At 49.6% G+C, this 15,538-nt stretch overlaps 1 protein-coding gene across 2 annotated transcripts in view; it reads right to left on the bottom strand.

The window, feature by feature from the left end:
• CACNA1S (calcium voltage-gated channel subunit alpha1 S) overlaps positions 1 to 15,538 on the bottom strand; it is a 2,360,423-nt gene that overhangs the window by 160,698 nt on the left and 2,184,187 nt on the right. For both annotated transcript variants that reach the window (XM_075352638.1, XM_075352639.1), the window contains exon 36: positions 6,059 to 6,161. In XM_075352638.1, coding sequence (XP_075208753.1) covers positions 6,059 to 6,161 — 103 coding nt within the window. The remainder of the gene's footprint in view (positions 1 to 6,058; positions 6,162 to 15,538) is intronic.

The following is a 15,538-nucleotide window of genomic DNA, read 5'->3' as shown; positions in this document are numbered from 1 at the left end:
TGCCTTATTTGTCTTAAAATGCACACACCTTTTTCTGCAGTATGGAGTTCTTTGTCTAAGCAAGTATAAAAAGCCCCTACACTATAGTTCGGGGCCAGATTACCAGACCACCCACTGCCTTCTTATTTGCACACCTACATGATTCTGCGTGCTTTCCGGTATCTGCTTTGTTACGTTCTCTTACATAAATCCTCAACCCCTGCTTGATTAAGAATTGTCTACACTGTCTTCATCAATATTGGTAAAGGACTCATTCTTGGACACTCTCGTAATCTTACAAATCTTGCGGCAGATTTTAAAAAAAAATATATTCAGTGGATGAGGGGGGAATAAAATAAGCAACAAACTGACACTTTTGACTTGGTGACAAGTTGTTTTTAAGTTTTAAAACATCAAAAACAAAGCTTACAGCATTGTAAGACTTTTAAAATATGTTAACATGTAATTTGCCACTGCAGATCAATAGAAAATGCAGTTGCTACAGTTACTAAATAGGTTCTTTAGCTATTGAAGAGATTGGGTAATGTAGTTAGAATCAGTGCTTTTAATATATCATTTAAAGGAACTGAAAGGAAATTTATGCTGCCTGAGCCATGGGCAACATGAATCAGACTTGCGGTGTTTTTGCAGGCTTGTATGTTTTACTCTGAAACAATCAGGCGGTTTGAGAGAAAGCCTTTGAAAAAACAGCCATAAATCAAGCAACTTGGATGGCTAGTTCAAGCAATGTCATCGGGGTTCTCCTGCTGGAGACATACCTCTTGTCCTAGACATCAAAGATGCGTCTCTGGCCGGCTTTTCAAAATATGTTTTCTCTGAAATGCAGCATTGTTTCAGAATAAAACATACATGTACTGTATATAATAACGCAGTCAGTGTCTGATTCTTGCTGCCTGTGGTTAGGGTCTGCAAGTATCTCATGTTAGGTACCCTTCAATATGCTTCACTGACTAAATATTGATATGGTACAAACTAAGTACAGTCATATGAAAATTGTTTGGGCACCCCTATTAATGTTAACCTTTTTTCTTTATAACAATTTGGGGTTTTGCAACACCTATTTCAGTTTCATATATCTAATAACTGATGGACTGAGTAATATTTCTGGATTGAAATGAGGTTTATTGTACTAACAGAAAATGTGCAATCCGCATTTAAACAAAATTTGACCGGTGCAAAAGTATGGACACCCTTATCAATTTCTTGATTTGAACACTCCTAACTACTTTTTACTGACTTACTAAAGCACTAAATTGGTTTTTTAACCTCATTGAGCTTTGAACTTCATAGGCAGGTGTATTCAATCATCAGAAAAGGTTTTTAAGGTGGCCACTTGCAAGTTGTTTTCCTATTTGAATCTCCTATGAAGAGTGGCATCATGGGCTCCTCAAAACAACTCTCAAATGATCTGAAAACAAAGATTATTCAACATAGTTGTTCAGGGGAAGGATACAAAAAGTTGTCTCAGAGATTTAAACTGTCAGTTTCCACTGTGAGGAACATAGTAAGGAAATGGAAGAACACAGGTACAGTTCTTGTTAAGCCCAGAAGTGGCAGGCCAAGAAAAATATCAGAAAGGCAGAGAAAAAGAATGGTGAGAACAGTCAAGGACAATCCACAGGCCACCTCCAAAGACCTGCAGCATCATCTTGCTACAGATGGTGTCAATGTGCATCGGTCAACAATACAGCGCACGTTGCACAAGGAGAAGCTGTATGGGAGAGTGATGCGAAAGAAGCCGTTTCTGCAAGCACGCCACAAACAGAGTCGCCTGAGGTATGCAAAAGCACATTTGGACAAGCCAGTTACATTTTGGAAGCAGGTCCTGTGGACTGATGAAACAAAGATTGAGTTGTTTGGTCATACAAAAAGGCGTTATGCATGGAGGCAAAAAAACACGGCATTCCAAGAAAAGCACTTGCTACCCACAGTAAAATTTGGTAGAGGTTCCATCATGCTTTGGGGCTCTGTGGCCAATGCCGGCACCGGGAATTTTGTTAAAGTTGAGGGTTGCATGGATTCAACTCAGTATCAGCAGATTCTTGACAATAATGGGCAAGAATCAGTGACGAAGTTGAAATTACGCAGGGGATGGATATTTCAGCAAGACAATGATCCAAAATGCCGCTCCAAATCTACTCAGGCATTCATGCAGAGTAACAATTACAATGTTCTGGAATGGCCATCCCAGTCCCCAGACCTGAATATCATTGAAAATCTGTGGGATGATTTGAAGCGTGCTGTCCATGCTCGGCGACCATCAAACTTAACTGAACTGGAATTGTTTTGTAAAAAGGAATGGTCAAATATACCTTCATCCAGGATCTAGGAACTCATTAAAAGCTACAGGAAGTGACTAGAGGCTGTTATTTTTGCAAAAGGAGGATCTACAAAATATTAATGTCACTTTTATGTTGAGGTGCCCATACTTTTGCACCGGTCAAATTTTGATTAAATGCGGATTGCACATTTTCTGTTAGTACAATAAACCTCATTTTAATCCAGAAATATTACTCAGTCCATCAGTTATTAGATATATGAAACTGAAATAGCTGTTGCAAAAAACGAAATTGTTATAAAGAAAAAAGGTTAACATTAATAGGGGTGCCCAAACTTTTTCATATGACTGTAACTACATGTGAATAAGTCACGAGATGGTTGCATTACATAGTTCTTAATAAAAGCTCAGTTAGTTTTGTACCAGATGGATGCCAATCATCTGTAAATTTTTGTATAGTCTACAAAATAGGGTTACATAAATACACAATAAAGAAAAGAAAACTTGGGAGAGGTATGAATTACCGTAATTCGATATTTTTTCAGTGCTCATAGAAAAAAAAAATGGTCCGATTTTTTTTAATTTTTATAAATAGGAAGAGCTTGTAAAAATTATTGTAATTTTAATTGTCTATATCTTGGAGTTCACAGTGTTCATATATACTGTAAGCTTTTTTTAATGAAATAATCAGGTTGGCAAACCCTGCTTTACATCTTCTTAGAATATTTAGAGATTCTCTAGTGACAAGTATAGTGCCAACAGACTAAAGGGGGCTTTACACGCTACGACATCGCTAATGCGAACTCGTTGGGGTCACGGAATTGGTGACGCACATCCGGCCGCATTAGCGATGCCGTTGCGTGTGACACCGATGAGCGATTTTGCATCGTTGCAAAAACGTGCAAAATCGCTCATCGGTGACATGGGGGTCCATTCTCAAAAATCGTTACTGCAGCAGTAACGAGGTTGTTCGTCGTTCCTGCGGCAGCACACATCGCTCCGTGTGACACCGCAGGAACGAGGAAGCTCTCCTTACCTGCCTCCCGGCCGCTATGCGGAAGGAAGGAGGTGGGCGGGATGTTACGTCCCGCTCAGCTCCGCCCCTCCGCTGCTATTGGGCGGCCGCTCAGTGACGTAGCTGTGACGCCGCACGGACCGCCCCCTTAGAAAGGAGGCGGTTCACCGGTCACAGCGACGTCGCCGGGCAGGTAAGTATGTGTGATGGGTCTGGGCGATATTGTGCGGCACGGGCAGCGATTTGCCCGTGTCGCACAACAGATGGGGTCGGGTACCCACGCTGGCGGTAATGGTACCAATATCGCAGCATGTAAATCCCGCTTTAGTCAAGGCAAGCCTGGTGGCTACAGGAGCTTTGTCTGCATCATTGGGAACATAAGGAATGTTACCTCTGGTAATGCAAATAAAAAAATAAATAGTGCATGGCCAAGTGGTATTGTGAAGATAAAAAGCATTGCTGTTATACTGTTTGGTGCTGTATCTACAAAACTATAAATGCATTAGTGGAAAAATCACATTGAAGCGTAAACGGTTTCAGTTGAATTTACAACAGCATGTCCTCCTCCTCCACTTCCCCTCTCCATATACTTTTATGAGCAGCCAATGTAACCTTATCCCAAAGAAATCGCTTACATTCCACAATGTGACAGATTTTACTATTGAATTGGTTGTTTTAAACTGCACCTTATCAATGACAAAATGCATGTGTTCTGCTTCCCCAGCAAAGTCTGAGAAGTCAGAATTTCCATTCCCACGTTGCTTTTTTTTGGGCAGCGTGTTATTTGACAAATATTTGTCAAAATCGTTGCGTAAAAAAAGCAGCTTGTCATTTCTTCATTGCGATTTGTGAACATTTTCCACCCATTGAAATTAATGAGGTGTGTCAAAACGCAACCAAAATATTTAGCTGTGTGTTTGCACTGCATTTTGGTTGCATTCGTTGCTTCCGTTCTTGTCAACAAAAACGCAGGTCTCTTGGTCTCTCTTTTTCTCTCTCTCTCTCTGTTGGTCTCGGTCTCTCTCTGTCGGTGTCTGTCTCTTTCTGTCTGTATCGGTCTCTCACTCTGTCAGTCTCTCTCTCTCTCTGTCGGTCGGTCTCTCCCTCTCTCCCTCCTTCATACTCACCGATCACCGGCACGAGCGCGGCTGTCACACTGCTCCCGCGGCTTTTCCTGCTTCTGAATGTGCCAGCCGCTCATTAGGCTCATCTTATATTCACTGCTTCCCCTGCCCACTGGCGCCTATGATTGGTTGCAGTCAGATGCACTCCCACACTGAGTGACTGCTGTCTCACTGTAACCAATCAGTCGCCGGTGGGTGAGTCTATATTGTGCAGTAAAATAAATAAATAAGTAATTAAAAAAAAAAACGATGTGCGGTCCCCCTCCAATTGATACCCAGCCAAGAGAAAGCCTCACAGCTTCTAGCTGGTATTCTCAGACTGGGGAGGCCTATCATTTTTAGGCTCCCCCCAGCCTAAAAATATCAGCCAGCAGCAGCTCGGAATTGCCGCATCCATTAAATGTGACAGTCCCAGGACCTTACCCGGCTCATCCCGATTACCCTGGTGCAGTGGCAATTGGGGTAATAAGGAGTTAATGGCAGTCCATACCTGACACTAAGTACTAGGGTAATCATGGCAGGCATCTATGAGACACCTCCCATGATTAATCTGTAAGTGAAAGTAAATAAACACATACACCCAAAAAATCCTTTATTTGGAATAAAAGACAAACAAAAACCACCCTTTTTCACCACTTTATTAATCCCCAAACACCCTTCCTGGTCCGACGTAATCCACACGAGGTCCCACGATGCTTCCAACTCTGCTACGTCTGAAGCTCACAGCGAGTGGCCATAGAGCATGACTGCTCTCTGTGAGCTCCATGCAGCAACTGAAGTGAGTCGCGCTATCAGTGGTGACATCACTCAGGTTACCCGTTGCCACAGCTGGAGTCCTCCACCTGTGATAGCAAATCACCCGAGTGACTGAAGTGAGTGATCAGCGGTGCCCTTACTTAGCTGATTTGCGGTCACAGGTGAGTTCTTCAGGGCGTGACACAGAGACAGAGCCAATGACAATGAACTTAGGTGTAGCTCTGCCGTCACAGCCCCGCACTACTGCCTGTGTCGCAGCACTGACATCAGAGGGTCACCCGAGTTCATGACAGCACAAGAAACAGAGCAGTGCAATGACAATCAACTCGAGTGAAACTGACATCACAGCTGCGGGGCCCGAACTTCTGCCTGTGTCGTGGCACTGACCTCAGAGGTTCACCCAAGTTCATTCTCATTGCATGGCTCTGTCTCTGTCTGCGTGCAGTCATGCTATCTATTCTTTCTGTCTATTTTTTCTATCTATCCCTCTATCCATCTATATATTCTAGCTATCTATCATATCCTATCCTATCATATTTTAGTTCTTTTTTAAAAATGCACTGTCCAAAACGCAGCCCAAACGCAGGGAAAATGCAGAAAAATGCATGCGCTTTTACCGCATTTTTTTGTCAAAGACAGTGAAGAGTCTGCCAGAGGGTGCATTTGTTGTTGTCAAACCAGTACGCAGCGTGCGGACATAGCCTTATTATTACTTGCATTATTACTTTTAGAATAAATGTTTTATTTTTAATACAAAGCAATCTCCATTACTTTAGGCAACATATTTAGTAAGAGATGAAAACTGAAACAATATTACATGTTTGATCACAGTCTGTAAAGAAGCAGAAAAGTTATACAATAAGAGACATTGAACAAGCATCTTACCTTCTGTTTTTATCTTTAAAGCTGTCCTCACAAGTGAAAATAAAGTAGCATTGAACGTAACAGTCCCATCACTATTTAAAGGCATATTCATGCTGACTAATCTCTAAAAAAAAGCAGAAAATGGAAGACAGTTGTACTACAAAAATAATTTACTAAAACATCACCAAATAACTTAAATCGATAAGTGATATGTTAATGACACAGAGTGCTATTCTACTGTGATCCAAATCTCTTGCATGTGAGAGTCGAATCACAGGTGAGAAGAAGGAGAGATTAATTTCTCCATCTTCTCTATTTCCTGCACTCGGATGTCATCACTGCAGTTCGATGTTTCATACGCACCCATAGCCTTGTATGAGTGCGTGTGATCAGAGATACGCTGCCAGTCGTAGCCTGTAGAGATTTTTTTTTCATGCCGAGTTGGCACTGCTCTATAGTATAACATTGGAGCGAGTGCTATTTGATAAAACATCAGATAGCAGTCGTTCGAGTTGTACCAGGAAGTATCAAAAATAAAGTAGGTTGATCTAAAGCATGAAAAGGAGCAAAAACTGCAGCATTAAAAACAACATAATAAAGCATTTAAAAAAAAGTACTTCAAAACACAATGAAAAAATGTAAATTAATTATAATAGGTGCAGACGTGCTGCAGAAAATCTGCAACATAAAAACCTCACCAAATACTCATAGGGGGAAAAAAAAACTTGCTAGTAAGGGCATCTTGCTTACTATTTGGGTGAGAAAACTTTGACTTAGCTTTCACTATTACTTATAATAATAATATTTATTCATTTATATAGCGCTATTAATTCCACAGCGCTTTACATACATTGGCAACACTGTCCCCACTGGGGCTCACAATCTAAGGTCCCTATCAGTATGTTTTTGGATTGTGGGAGGAAACCAGAGTACCTGGAGGAAACCCACGCAAATACAGGGAGAACATACAAACTCCTTGCAGATGTTGTCCTTGGTGGAAATTGAACCCAGGACTCCAGCGCTGCAAGGCTGCAGTGCTAACCACTGAGCCACCGTGCTGCCAATTCCTTTCTAGAATGAACTCACGGAACCGATAACTTTCTAGATAACATAGTGGGAAAGCATTATAACTTTGCATGGGGGTACACTGGAGTCATAATAGTAGGGCTGGACTGGGACTAAAATTCAGCCCTGGCAATTGGGGGTACACAGGCCCACTTTTCGCGTGCTGAATGTGTAATATGTCGCCCGAGGACAGGAGTACTCAGATCCGGGCCACGGGGTCACTTCTGTGGGTATCACAGTGGCGTGACCCGATCTGTGATCCCAGGCTCCACAGTAAGAAGGGGATTAGGTAAGGGAGATTGTCCGTGACGCCACCCGTGGTGTGCGGTGAGGTAATGGAGCACCGCCGCTGCCAGTTAATGGATCCCGGGGATGGTGGTGGGCAGCAAGGTGGTGATTTCTCTCCACAGGTAGGGTGTTGGTGTCCCGGGACCCCGGTGAGGTGGTGCACGGAGGAGATAGAGACCGTCTGAGAGCTGTGCGCCCGGTTGGACCGGGGGATGTTGTTACTCACAGTTCGCTTTGCAAGGAAATTCACACAGAGCCAGGAATTAACCAGAAATTGCCGGTGTCTGCAGCCTTCGGTGCGGAGGGTGTTTGGGGTCCCACACACAGTACAGCAGGATCCTGGTCTTGTTTTGCAGCCAGACGCTACTTTCTCCTTCCTCAGTCAGGAACGGGGAGCCCACTCCCCCTGCAGTGATCCGGGTCACCCCTGGATGCCGGCGGGCCACTACCCTGCCCCGGCCACCTCGAGCCCCTTCCTCACACTTCCCTTCCTTATAGCAGCCAGGAGCTAGCTCTCCTGGTCTGCTCTCTTCACACTCCAAACTCACTCTGCAGCAGCCCCTCCCCTCCTGCCCTGTTTAGCTCTTACACTGGGGGGGGGGAGTGTGTCTGTCCTGCTGCACTGGTGTGGGATCAAGTTACCAAGGAGGAGAATGGCCTGCACTTTGCTGGATTTTGCAGGCTCTGTGACACCCTGGTTTTGCCAGGGCGTCACACACCCCCTTGGTAAAACACAGCCCGTCCTCGGGCTGTCTGGGCACCGACATTTATTGTAACGGAAAAAAAAAAGAAAGTGCACACATTACAACTATACATGTTCCCACATCGGGAGGTACGTTTTCTTAAACTCAAACTATCCTGCCACCCCCCCACCTGCTGTGCAGATGGCCTCCTCCAGAACTTGAGGACATTCAGCAGGGGTGACAGTCCATAAAACAGTCAACTTTAAACTTGCGGGTAGCCGTCCATGCTCCGCTACCACTGCTGCTGCCACCACTCCCAGTACGGGGCACGGGTTCCGTGCTCTGCCTCCTGCTCAGGAGCCAGGCCCACTCGGATGCCCTCGACGCCGGCTTCAACCGGCCTCGATAACTGCCGAGGGCCCCATTGCTCAGTGGCCTGCTGATCCTCTCTGCAGATGCACTCCGGCTGCTCCACAGCCAGGACAGCGTACCTGGGAGCGGCAGGCGCCGCATCTGAGGCAGACTTCCAATCGGGTGCCACCTCCGTTGCGGCCGGGTGGACTGCCGGAGCCGACATCATCACCGTTGCAGCCGGGCGGACTGCCGGAGCCGACGTCATCACCGTTGTGGCCGGGCGGACTGCCGGAGCCGGGCAAGATGTCATCGGGGTTTGCGGCTCGCTTGTCCAGGAACGGAATTAGGCAAAGTCCTGGCGTCTCTGCCTTTATAGCCTCGGCTACATCAGGCAGACACACTCTCGCGCCCCCTTGGTACTCTTCAGCACTTCTGTTTGTTGGGGGCGGGGCTTATTTTTCGCGCTCGAGGAAGAAGGCGCCAAGCTGTTGTTTTTGGCACCTAAAATGGAGGCTAAAATGGCGGACTTCGGTATTTTTCCTCAGCGGGACGCCGCTGACGGACGGGACAAGGCGCACTTCCACCGGTAAGTGGATGGGTTCGATCCTGTTTGTAACGCCAAAATGTGTCGCCCGAGGACAGGGGTACTCAGATCCGGGCCACGGGGTCACTTTTGTGGGTATCACGGTGGCGTGATCCGGTCTGTGATCCCAGGCTCCACAGTAAGACGGGGATTAGGTAAGGGAGATTGTCTGTGACGCCACCCGTGGTGTGCGGTGAGGTAACGGAGCACCGCCGCTTCCAGTTAATGGATCCCAGGGATGGTTGTGGGCAGCAAGGTGGTGATTTCCCTCCACAGGTAGGGTGTTGGTGTCCCGGGACCCCGGTGAGGTGGTGCAGGGAGGAGATGGAGACCGTCTGAGAGCTGTGCGCCCGGTTGGACCGGGGGATGTTGTTACTCACAGTTCACTTTGCAAGGAAATTCACACAGAGCAAGAAATTAACCAGAAATTGCCGGTGTCTGCAGCCTTCGGTGCGGAGGGTGTTTGGGGTCCCACACACAGTACAGCAGGATCCTGGTCTTGTTTTGCAGCTAGACGCTTCTTTCTCCTTCCTCAGTCGGGAACGGGGAGCCCACTCCCCCTGCAGTGATCCGGGTCACCCCTGGATGCCGGCGGGCCACTACCCTGCCCCGGCCACCTCGGGCCCCTTCCTCACACTTCCCTTCCTTATAGCAGCCAGCTAGCTCTCCTGGTCTGCTCTCTTCACACTCCAAACTCACTCTGCAGCAGCCCCTCCCCTCCTGCCCTGTTTAGCTCTTACACTGGGGGGGGGTGTCTGTCCTGCTGCACTGGTGTGGGATCAGGTTACCAAGGAGGAGAATGGCCTGCACTTTGCTGGATTTTGCAGGCTCTGTGACACCCTGGTTTTGCCAGGGCGTTACATGTAATATCTTTGTGCACTTGTAGATTGTGTAACACGACCATATAACATTTGATTTTAGTCACGGCTGCGTCCAGTATTACAGCTCAGGCCTATTTATTGCTCTTAGAAGCAGGACCTGGTAAAGCCGCGATTTTTCCTACAGAGCTGGGTGTCGCAGATAATGAAGAAGATGCTGCTCTCCATATAATGCCGCAGTCATATAGCTCATGGGCAGGGATACCAAATCAGATCCCCCTGAACTAATATTGATGACCTCGTCTACAGATAGGTGATCAGGGAAGGGAAGGTTGTTTTCACTGGTGATAATTTTGGACACATACCACTTAGGGTATGTGCAATGACAATGTCGCGGGCGGGGGGTGCGCTGCTCGACCGCGCTTGCGGCTCGGGTCCGGCTGCTGCTGCTGCTCGGTGGCTCGAGCGGTGGGCCGGATCCGGGGACTCGAGCGGCGCTCCTCGCCCGTGAGTGAAAGGGGTTGGTTTGGGTTTGGGGATTGAGTTTGTGACGCCACCCACGGGTCATAGTGAGGTTGGGGCACCACCGCTGCTGGTGACGGGGATCCCGGGAGCGTTGGTAGGGAGCAGCTGGGATGCTTTCCCCCTCCGAGGGTAGGGGTTGGTGGTCCCGGGGCCCGGTAAGGGGTGAAGGGAGGTATGCAGGGCAGGTGAGGTGCAGGGTCGAGTGGGCAGCGCGGTGCCAGACGGCACAATGGTACTCACTCAGCCAAGGACGGACACAGAGTCTCTTGTAAAACAAACGGCTGGATGGACGGATCCCGCAGCCAGCTGCTGTGGTTACTCCCGGTCGGTTGATGGTGGCTGCCTTTCCCTGCACCTGTAGTGTGTCTTCGGTCCCGATGGCTTCCCACCGGTAACCCGCTCCCCAGCATATAGCTGCCGGAGGAGCCCTTTTGCCAGCAGGCTCTGGCCCTGGGAGCTCTAGCTCTGGCGGTAGCTTTATCTGCCTGTACGGTTTGGACGGTTGCCTTCAATCGGGTCTTTGATGCTTGGAAACCCCGGAGGTTCCCTTCGCTAACGGATTTGACCAGTTTAACAGCGACTCCCAGCCTGGTCGGGGTCCGCAGGCCCTGCCGGATGGTGCTGGCTTCTCTTCGCTCCCCGGTTCGGTACCGGTGGGCCACCGCCCAACCCCGGCCCTACGGTTCTGCGTCGATAGGCCTCTCCTGCAGACGGCCACCACCGTCTGCCAACCTTGCTGTATGTACCCGGGCCACATACCCGGACATGGTCAGTCAGCTCCTCTACTACCACTTCACTCCTTCACTTTCACTCTCCCGCACTAGACTGTCTCCTTTTCCCGCCTCCAGGACTGGGAACTCCTCGATGGGCGGGGCCAACCGCCTGGCTCTGCCCCAACTGGTGTGCACATCAGCCCCTGGAGGGAGGCAACAAGGATTTGTGTGTGCGGCTGATGTGCTTAACCGGGGTGTGGGGTGTGTTGTTGCAGTACCTGTGATGTCCTGGCTTGTCCAGGGCACCACATTCCCTCTTGGTTAAATGCAGACCGTCCGCGGGCTGCCCATCCATCACCGGTTTTATTTTTCACAACTGAAAAGATATAGAAAAACATTTAAAACACAAGCATTACTTTATATGAACTTCCCTTACGGGAGGCACGGTTCTTAAACGTTACTAAACGGTAGTCAATTTTTATGAACAACGGCTTCCGCTCTCTCCCACCCAAACAACCTGGCACTGATGCTGCCCCTAAGAAAATGGGCAACACCCCTTGACCCCAGTCCATCTCCAGGCTGCCCGAGCGGGTACGGTCTCTTTCAGGGGACCCACGTCCATGGGGAACCCCTGACTCCCCGGAGGATCGCCACCGGTTACATTAGTGGCGGGCCTGGGCCATCCATTTCCTCCAGGCCCATCCTCCAAATCAGCCTCTCCGGAGGTGGTAACGGAATAATGCCAACAATTATTTACAAGCCACAAGTTTGTGGGTGCCCTGCAAGTTCTCGGGCGTGTCCGTAAGTAGTTCCTTACGCAAACGGTTCAAAAGGGTCCCTTCGGGGACAACTTGCCGGCAACGGCCGGTTCAATCACGGATGCTAATCAGGTTACATTTCGGTTGATTCATTCATTTTCATTTACTCACATATGTACACAGTCAATGGTCTGCACCCCTAAATGTCCGTTTCCCTGTACCTAAGCGGGGACCTGCCTAGGTTGGACCGTGTGGACCTACGGGGCCCAGCGTCAGTGGTAACAGGCAAGGGGACAGAGGAGACAACCGGTTCCTCTTCCCGTACATTGTGTGGGGCAGGCGGAGGCATAGGGGAGCTGGGTACAGGTGCATCCCTGGGCACTGGTTCATTAACGGCTACTTCCATCTCTTTTTCCTCCACGGGTTGTGGGAACAGTATCACTGGAAGAATCACGGCGCCGTTCTGCGTAGGCCAGTCTGCAGGGAAATCGCCCATCTTGGTGTGGATTACCTCTTTTTCCTTCTCCCCTGTCGGTCTGGGAATCGGGACTTCAGTTGTCACCCTTAACGGCGGTGGGCACCTCTTCAGGTGGTCCCTGGAGACCGTGGCTAAAGTCTTCTCCTGGTCACGGCTGATCTGGTAAGCCTTCCCATTTTCCCATTCAGTGGGTTGTATGACATACGGGATCTTTTCCCATTGATCATCCAGCTTATGGGTTCTTCTCTTTCGCTTCAGTACCACGTCACCAGGCTGGAAGGGACCCGCGGGGGCCTTCTTGTTGAAGTACTGCTTCTGCTGTCCCCGACTCCGGCACAAGTTCTTTTTTACGTATTCTTCAACCTGTCGGTACTGCGCCCTTCTCCGAGCGTCCCATCCAGCAGTCGAAGGGAGGGCCTCTGGGGCTTCAAAACCCATGTCCAGGTCCACTGGCAGCCGACCGGGCCGAGCTCTCATCAGGTACGCCGGTGTACATTTGGTGGAGCTGGAAGGGATGTTATTGTACATATCGACCAGGTCGGGTAGCTTTTCTGGCCACAGGTTCCGCTCTTCCAGCGGTAACGTCTCTAGGAGACCCAGGACCAGATGGTTCATCTTCTCACACACGCCGTTGGTCTGGGCATGGTAAGGCGTGGTCCGAATTTTCTTGCAGCCGTACAACTGGCAGAATTCTTGAAACACCTCTGCTTGAAACACCTCTGCCCCGGTCGGTAAGCACCCTCTCCGGGTACCCGTGTGGCCGACAGAAATAGGCTTGAAATGCTCTAGCGGCAGTACGGACGGTCAGGTCCTTGACTGGAACAACCACCATGAATCTTGAATAGTGGTCTACAATGGTCAGAGCATAGGTGTACCCACTTCGGCTAGGGGTAAGCTTCACGTGGTCGAGGGCGACCAGCTCCAGCGGCTGATGTGTAATGATGGGGCGCAGAGGGGCCTTCTGGCTGGCTTCGTCCCTTCTTCTCAATGCACAGGGACCACATTCTCGACACCAGGCCTCCACAGACTCCTGCATCCCGCTCCAATAGAATCGCTCCCTCAACAGCATCTCCAGCTTCTTCCACCCAAAGTGCCCGGCACCGTCATGGTGTGCCTGCAGGACAGTGGGCACGTTAGCCTGGGGAATCACCAGCTTGCGGACCTTCTCATGAGTCTTCGGGTTGGTCAACTCGCGATACAGCTTCCCCTGGTGCAGATACAGCCAGGCTCGTTCCTTCCACAGTCGCTGGGCCTCGGCCGGGTCTATTCCGGCGGAGCCTTGTTCTACCAGAGTCTTGACCAAGCGGACAGAGGGTGCCTGATCATGGGCTTCTTGCCACCCTTGGCTGGACAGCGGATCTAAGTTCACCTGTTGTTGATAGACATGTAGCTTCTCGGCTGGCGGCCGGTAGAATGCAGGCAACTCGATTTCTTCGAGGTCATCATCATCCGGTCCTTCTCCCAACAGGTGGGGCATCCGGGAGAATGCGTCTGCATTAGCATTCTTACGGCCGGCTCGGTATTTAATGGTGAAATCATAGTTAGCCAACCTGGCCACCCACCGCTGCTCCAATGCACCCAGTTTAGCGGTATCCAGGTGGGTTAGCGGGTTGTTGTCCGTATAAGCGGTGAAATTGGCCGCGGCTAGGTAATGGCGGAACCGCTCGGTGATAGCCCACACCAGTGCTAAGAGCTCTAGCTTGAAAGAGCTGTAGTTCTCAGGATTCCTCTCGGTAGGTCGAAGTTTCCTGCTAGCATAAGTGATCACCTTCTCTCTCCCGTCCTGGATCTGGGACAAGACCGCTCCCAAACCTACATTACTGGCATCGGTGTAGAGGATGAATGGGAGACTGTAGTCTGGGTACGCCAGGATTTCTTCCCCCGTCAGGGCTGTTTTCAGCTGACGGAAGGATTCTTCATGCTTTTCTTCCCACACCAAAGGGGTTCCAGGGGACCTGCCGCCCTTGGTCTGTCCCATGAGGAGATCTTGCATGGGGGCAGCCATTTTCATGTATCCCTTAATGAAGCGGCGATAGTAACCCACCAGACCCAGGAACTGTCTCACCTCTCTCATCGTGGTAGGCCTCAGCCAGTCTTGAATGGCAGTGATCTTTTCGGGGTCTGGGGCGATGCCTTCCACGCCCACCACATGTCCGAGGTACTGAACCCTGGGCTTCAATAGATGACACTTTGAGGGCTTCAATTTCATCCCATACTTGGCAAGGGACGCGAACACCTCAGCTAGGTGCTCTAGGTGGGCTTCATACGTCTGCGAGTATACAATTACATCATCCAGGTACAACAAGACGGTTTAAAAGTTCAGATGTCCCAGACAGCATTCCATCAGCCGTTGGAAGGTTCCAGGGGCGTTGCACAGCCCGAACGGCATGCTGTTGAACTCACAGAGGCCCATGGGGGTAGCAAAGGCAGTTTTCTCACGGTCTTCAGGTGCCACGGCCACCTGCCAGTACCCACTGGTGAGGTCCAAGGTAGAGAAGTAGTTAGCGGTTCTCAGCGCGGCCAGGGACTGCTCAATACGGGGTAGAGGGTAGGCATCCTTATGTGTTATCTGGTTAATCTTCCGGTAATCCACACACATCCTCATGGTGCCATCCTTCTTTTTGACCAGCACCAACGGGGCGGCCCAGGGACTACAGCTATCCCTAATAACCCCCGCCTCCTTCATGTTCCTCAACATGTCCTTGGCGCATTGGTAGTGTGCAGGTGGAATAGGTCTATACCTCTCTTTAATAGGGGGATGTTCACCGGTGGGGATATGGTGTTGGACCCCTTTTAATCCGCCCGAAATCTGATGAATGTTTGCTGAAAACTTGCTCATACTCCTGTACCACCCTGTATACCCCTTCTTTGTGGTGTGTAGGGGTATCGTCAGTGCCTACGTGTAACTCTTCACACCACTCGTCTAACCGCCCCAGGGACGGGTGAGGGCTGGTAGCAGGCGATGAGGTCGGAGGAACGGCCTCCTGGATGGTGTGGGGGTCTAGAGTGAGCAACTTGGCGAGGGTAGCGTACCGGGGAAGCCTAACCTCTTCCTCCCCACAGTTTAACACCCTCACGGGCACCCTCCCTTTCTTAACCTCTACTACCCCTCAAGCGGCCATTACTGTGGGCCAGTGTTCGGAAGGCATGGGTTCTACCATGACTGGGTAATCCCGCCCCTGGGGACCTACCGCCACCCTGCACCAAATCATCATGTCACTCCGGGGAGGCACAAT

The sequence above is a fragment of the Anomaloglossus baeobatrachus genome, chromosome 1 (genome assembly GCF_048569485.1).
Source record: "Anomaloglossus baeobatrachus isolate aAnoBae1 chromosome 1, aAnoBae1.hap1, whole genome shotgun sequence".
Classification (NCBI taxonomy): Eukaryota; Metazoa; Chordata; class Amphibia; order Anura; family Aromobatidae; genus Anomaloglossus; species Anomaloglossus baeobatrachus.
The sequence above is the reverse complement of the archived record's forward strand: the minus strand, read 5'-3'. Positions and strand labels throughout refer to the sequence as shown.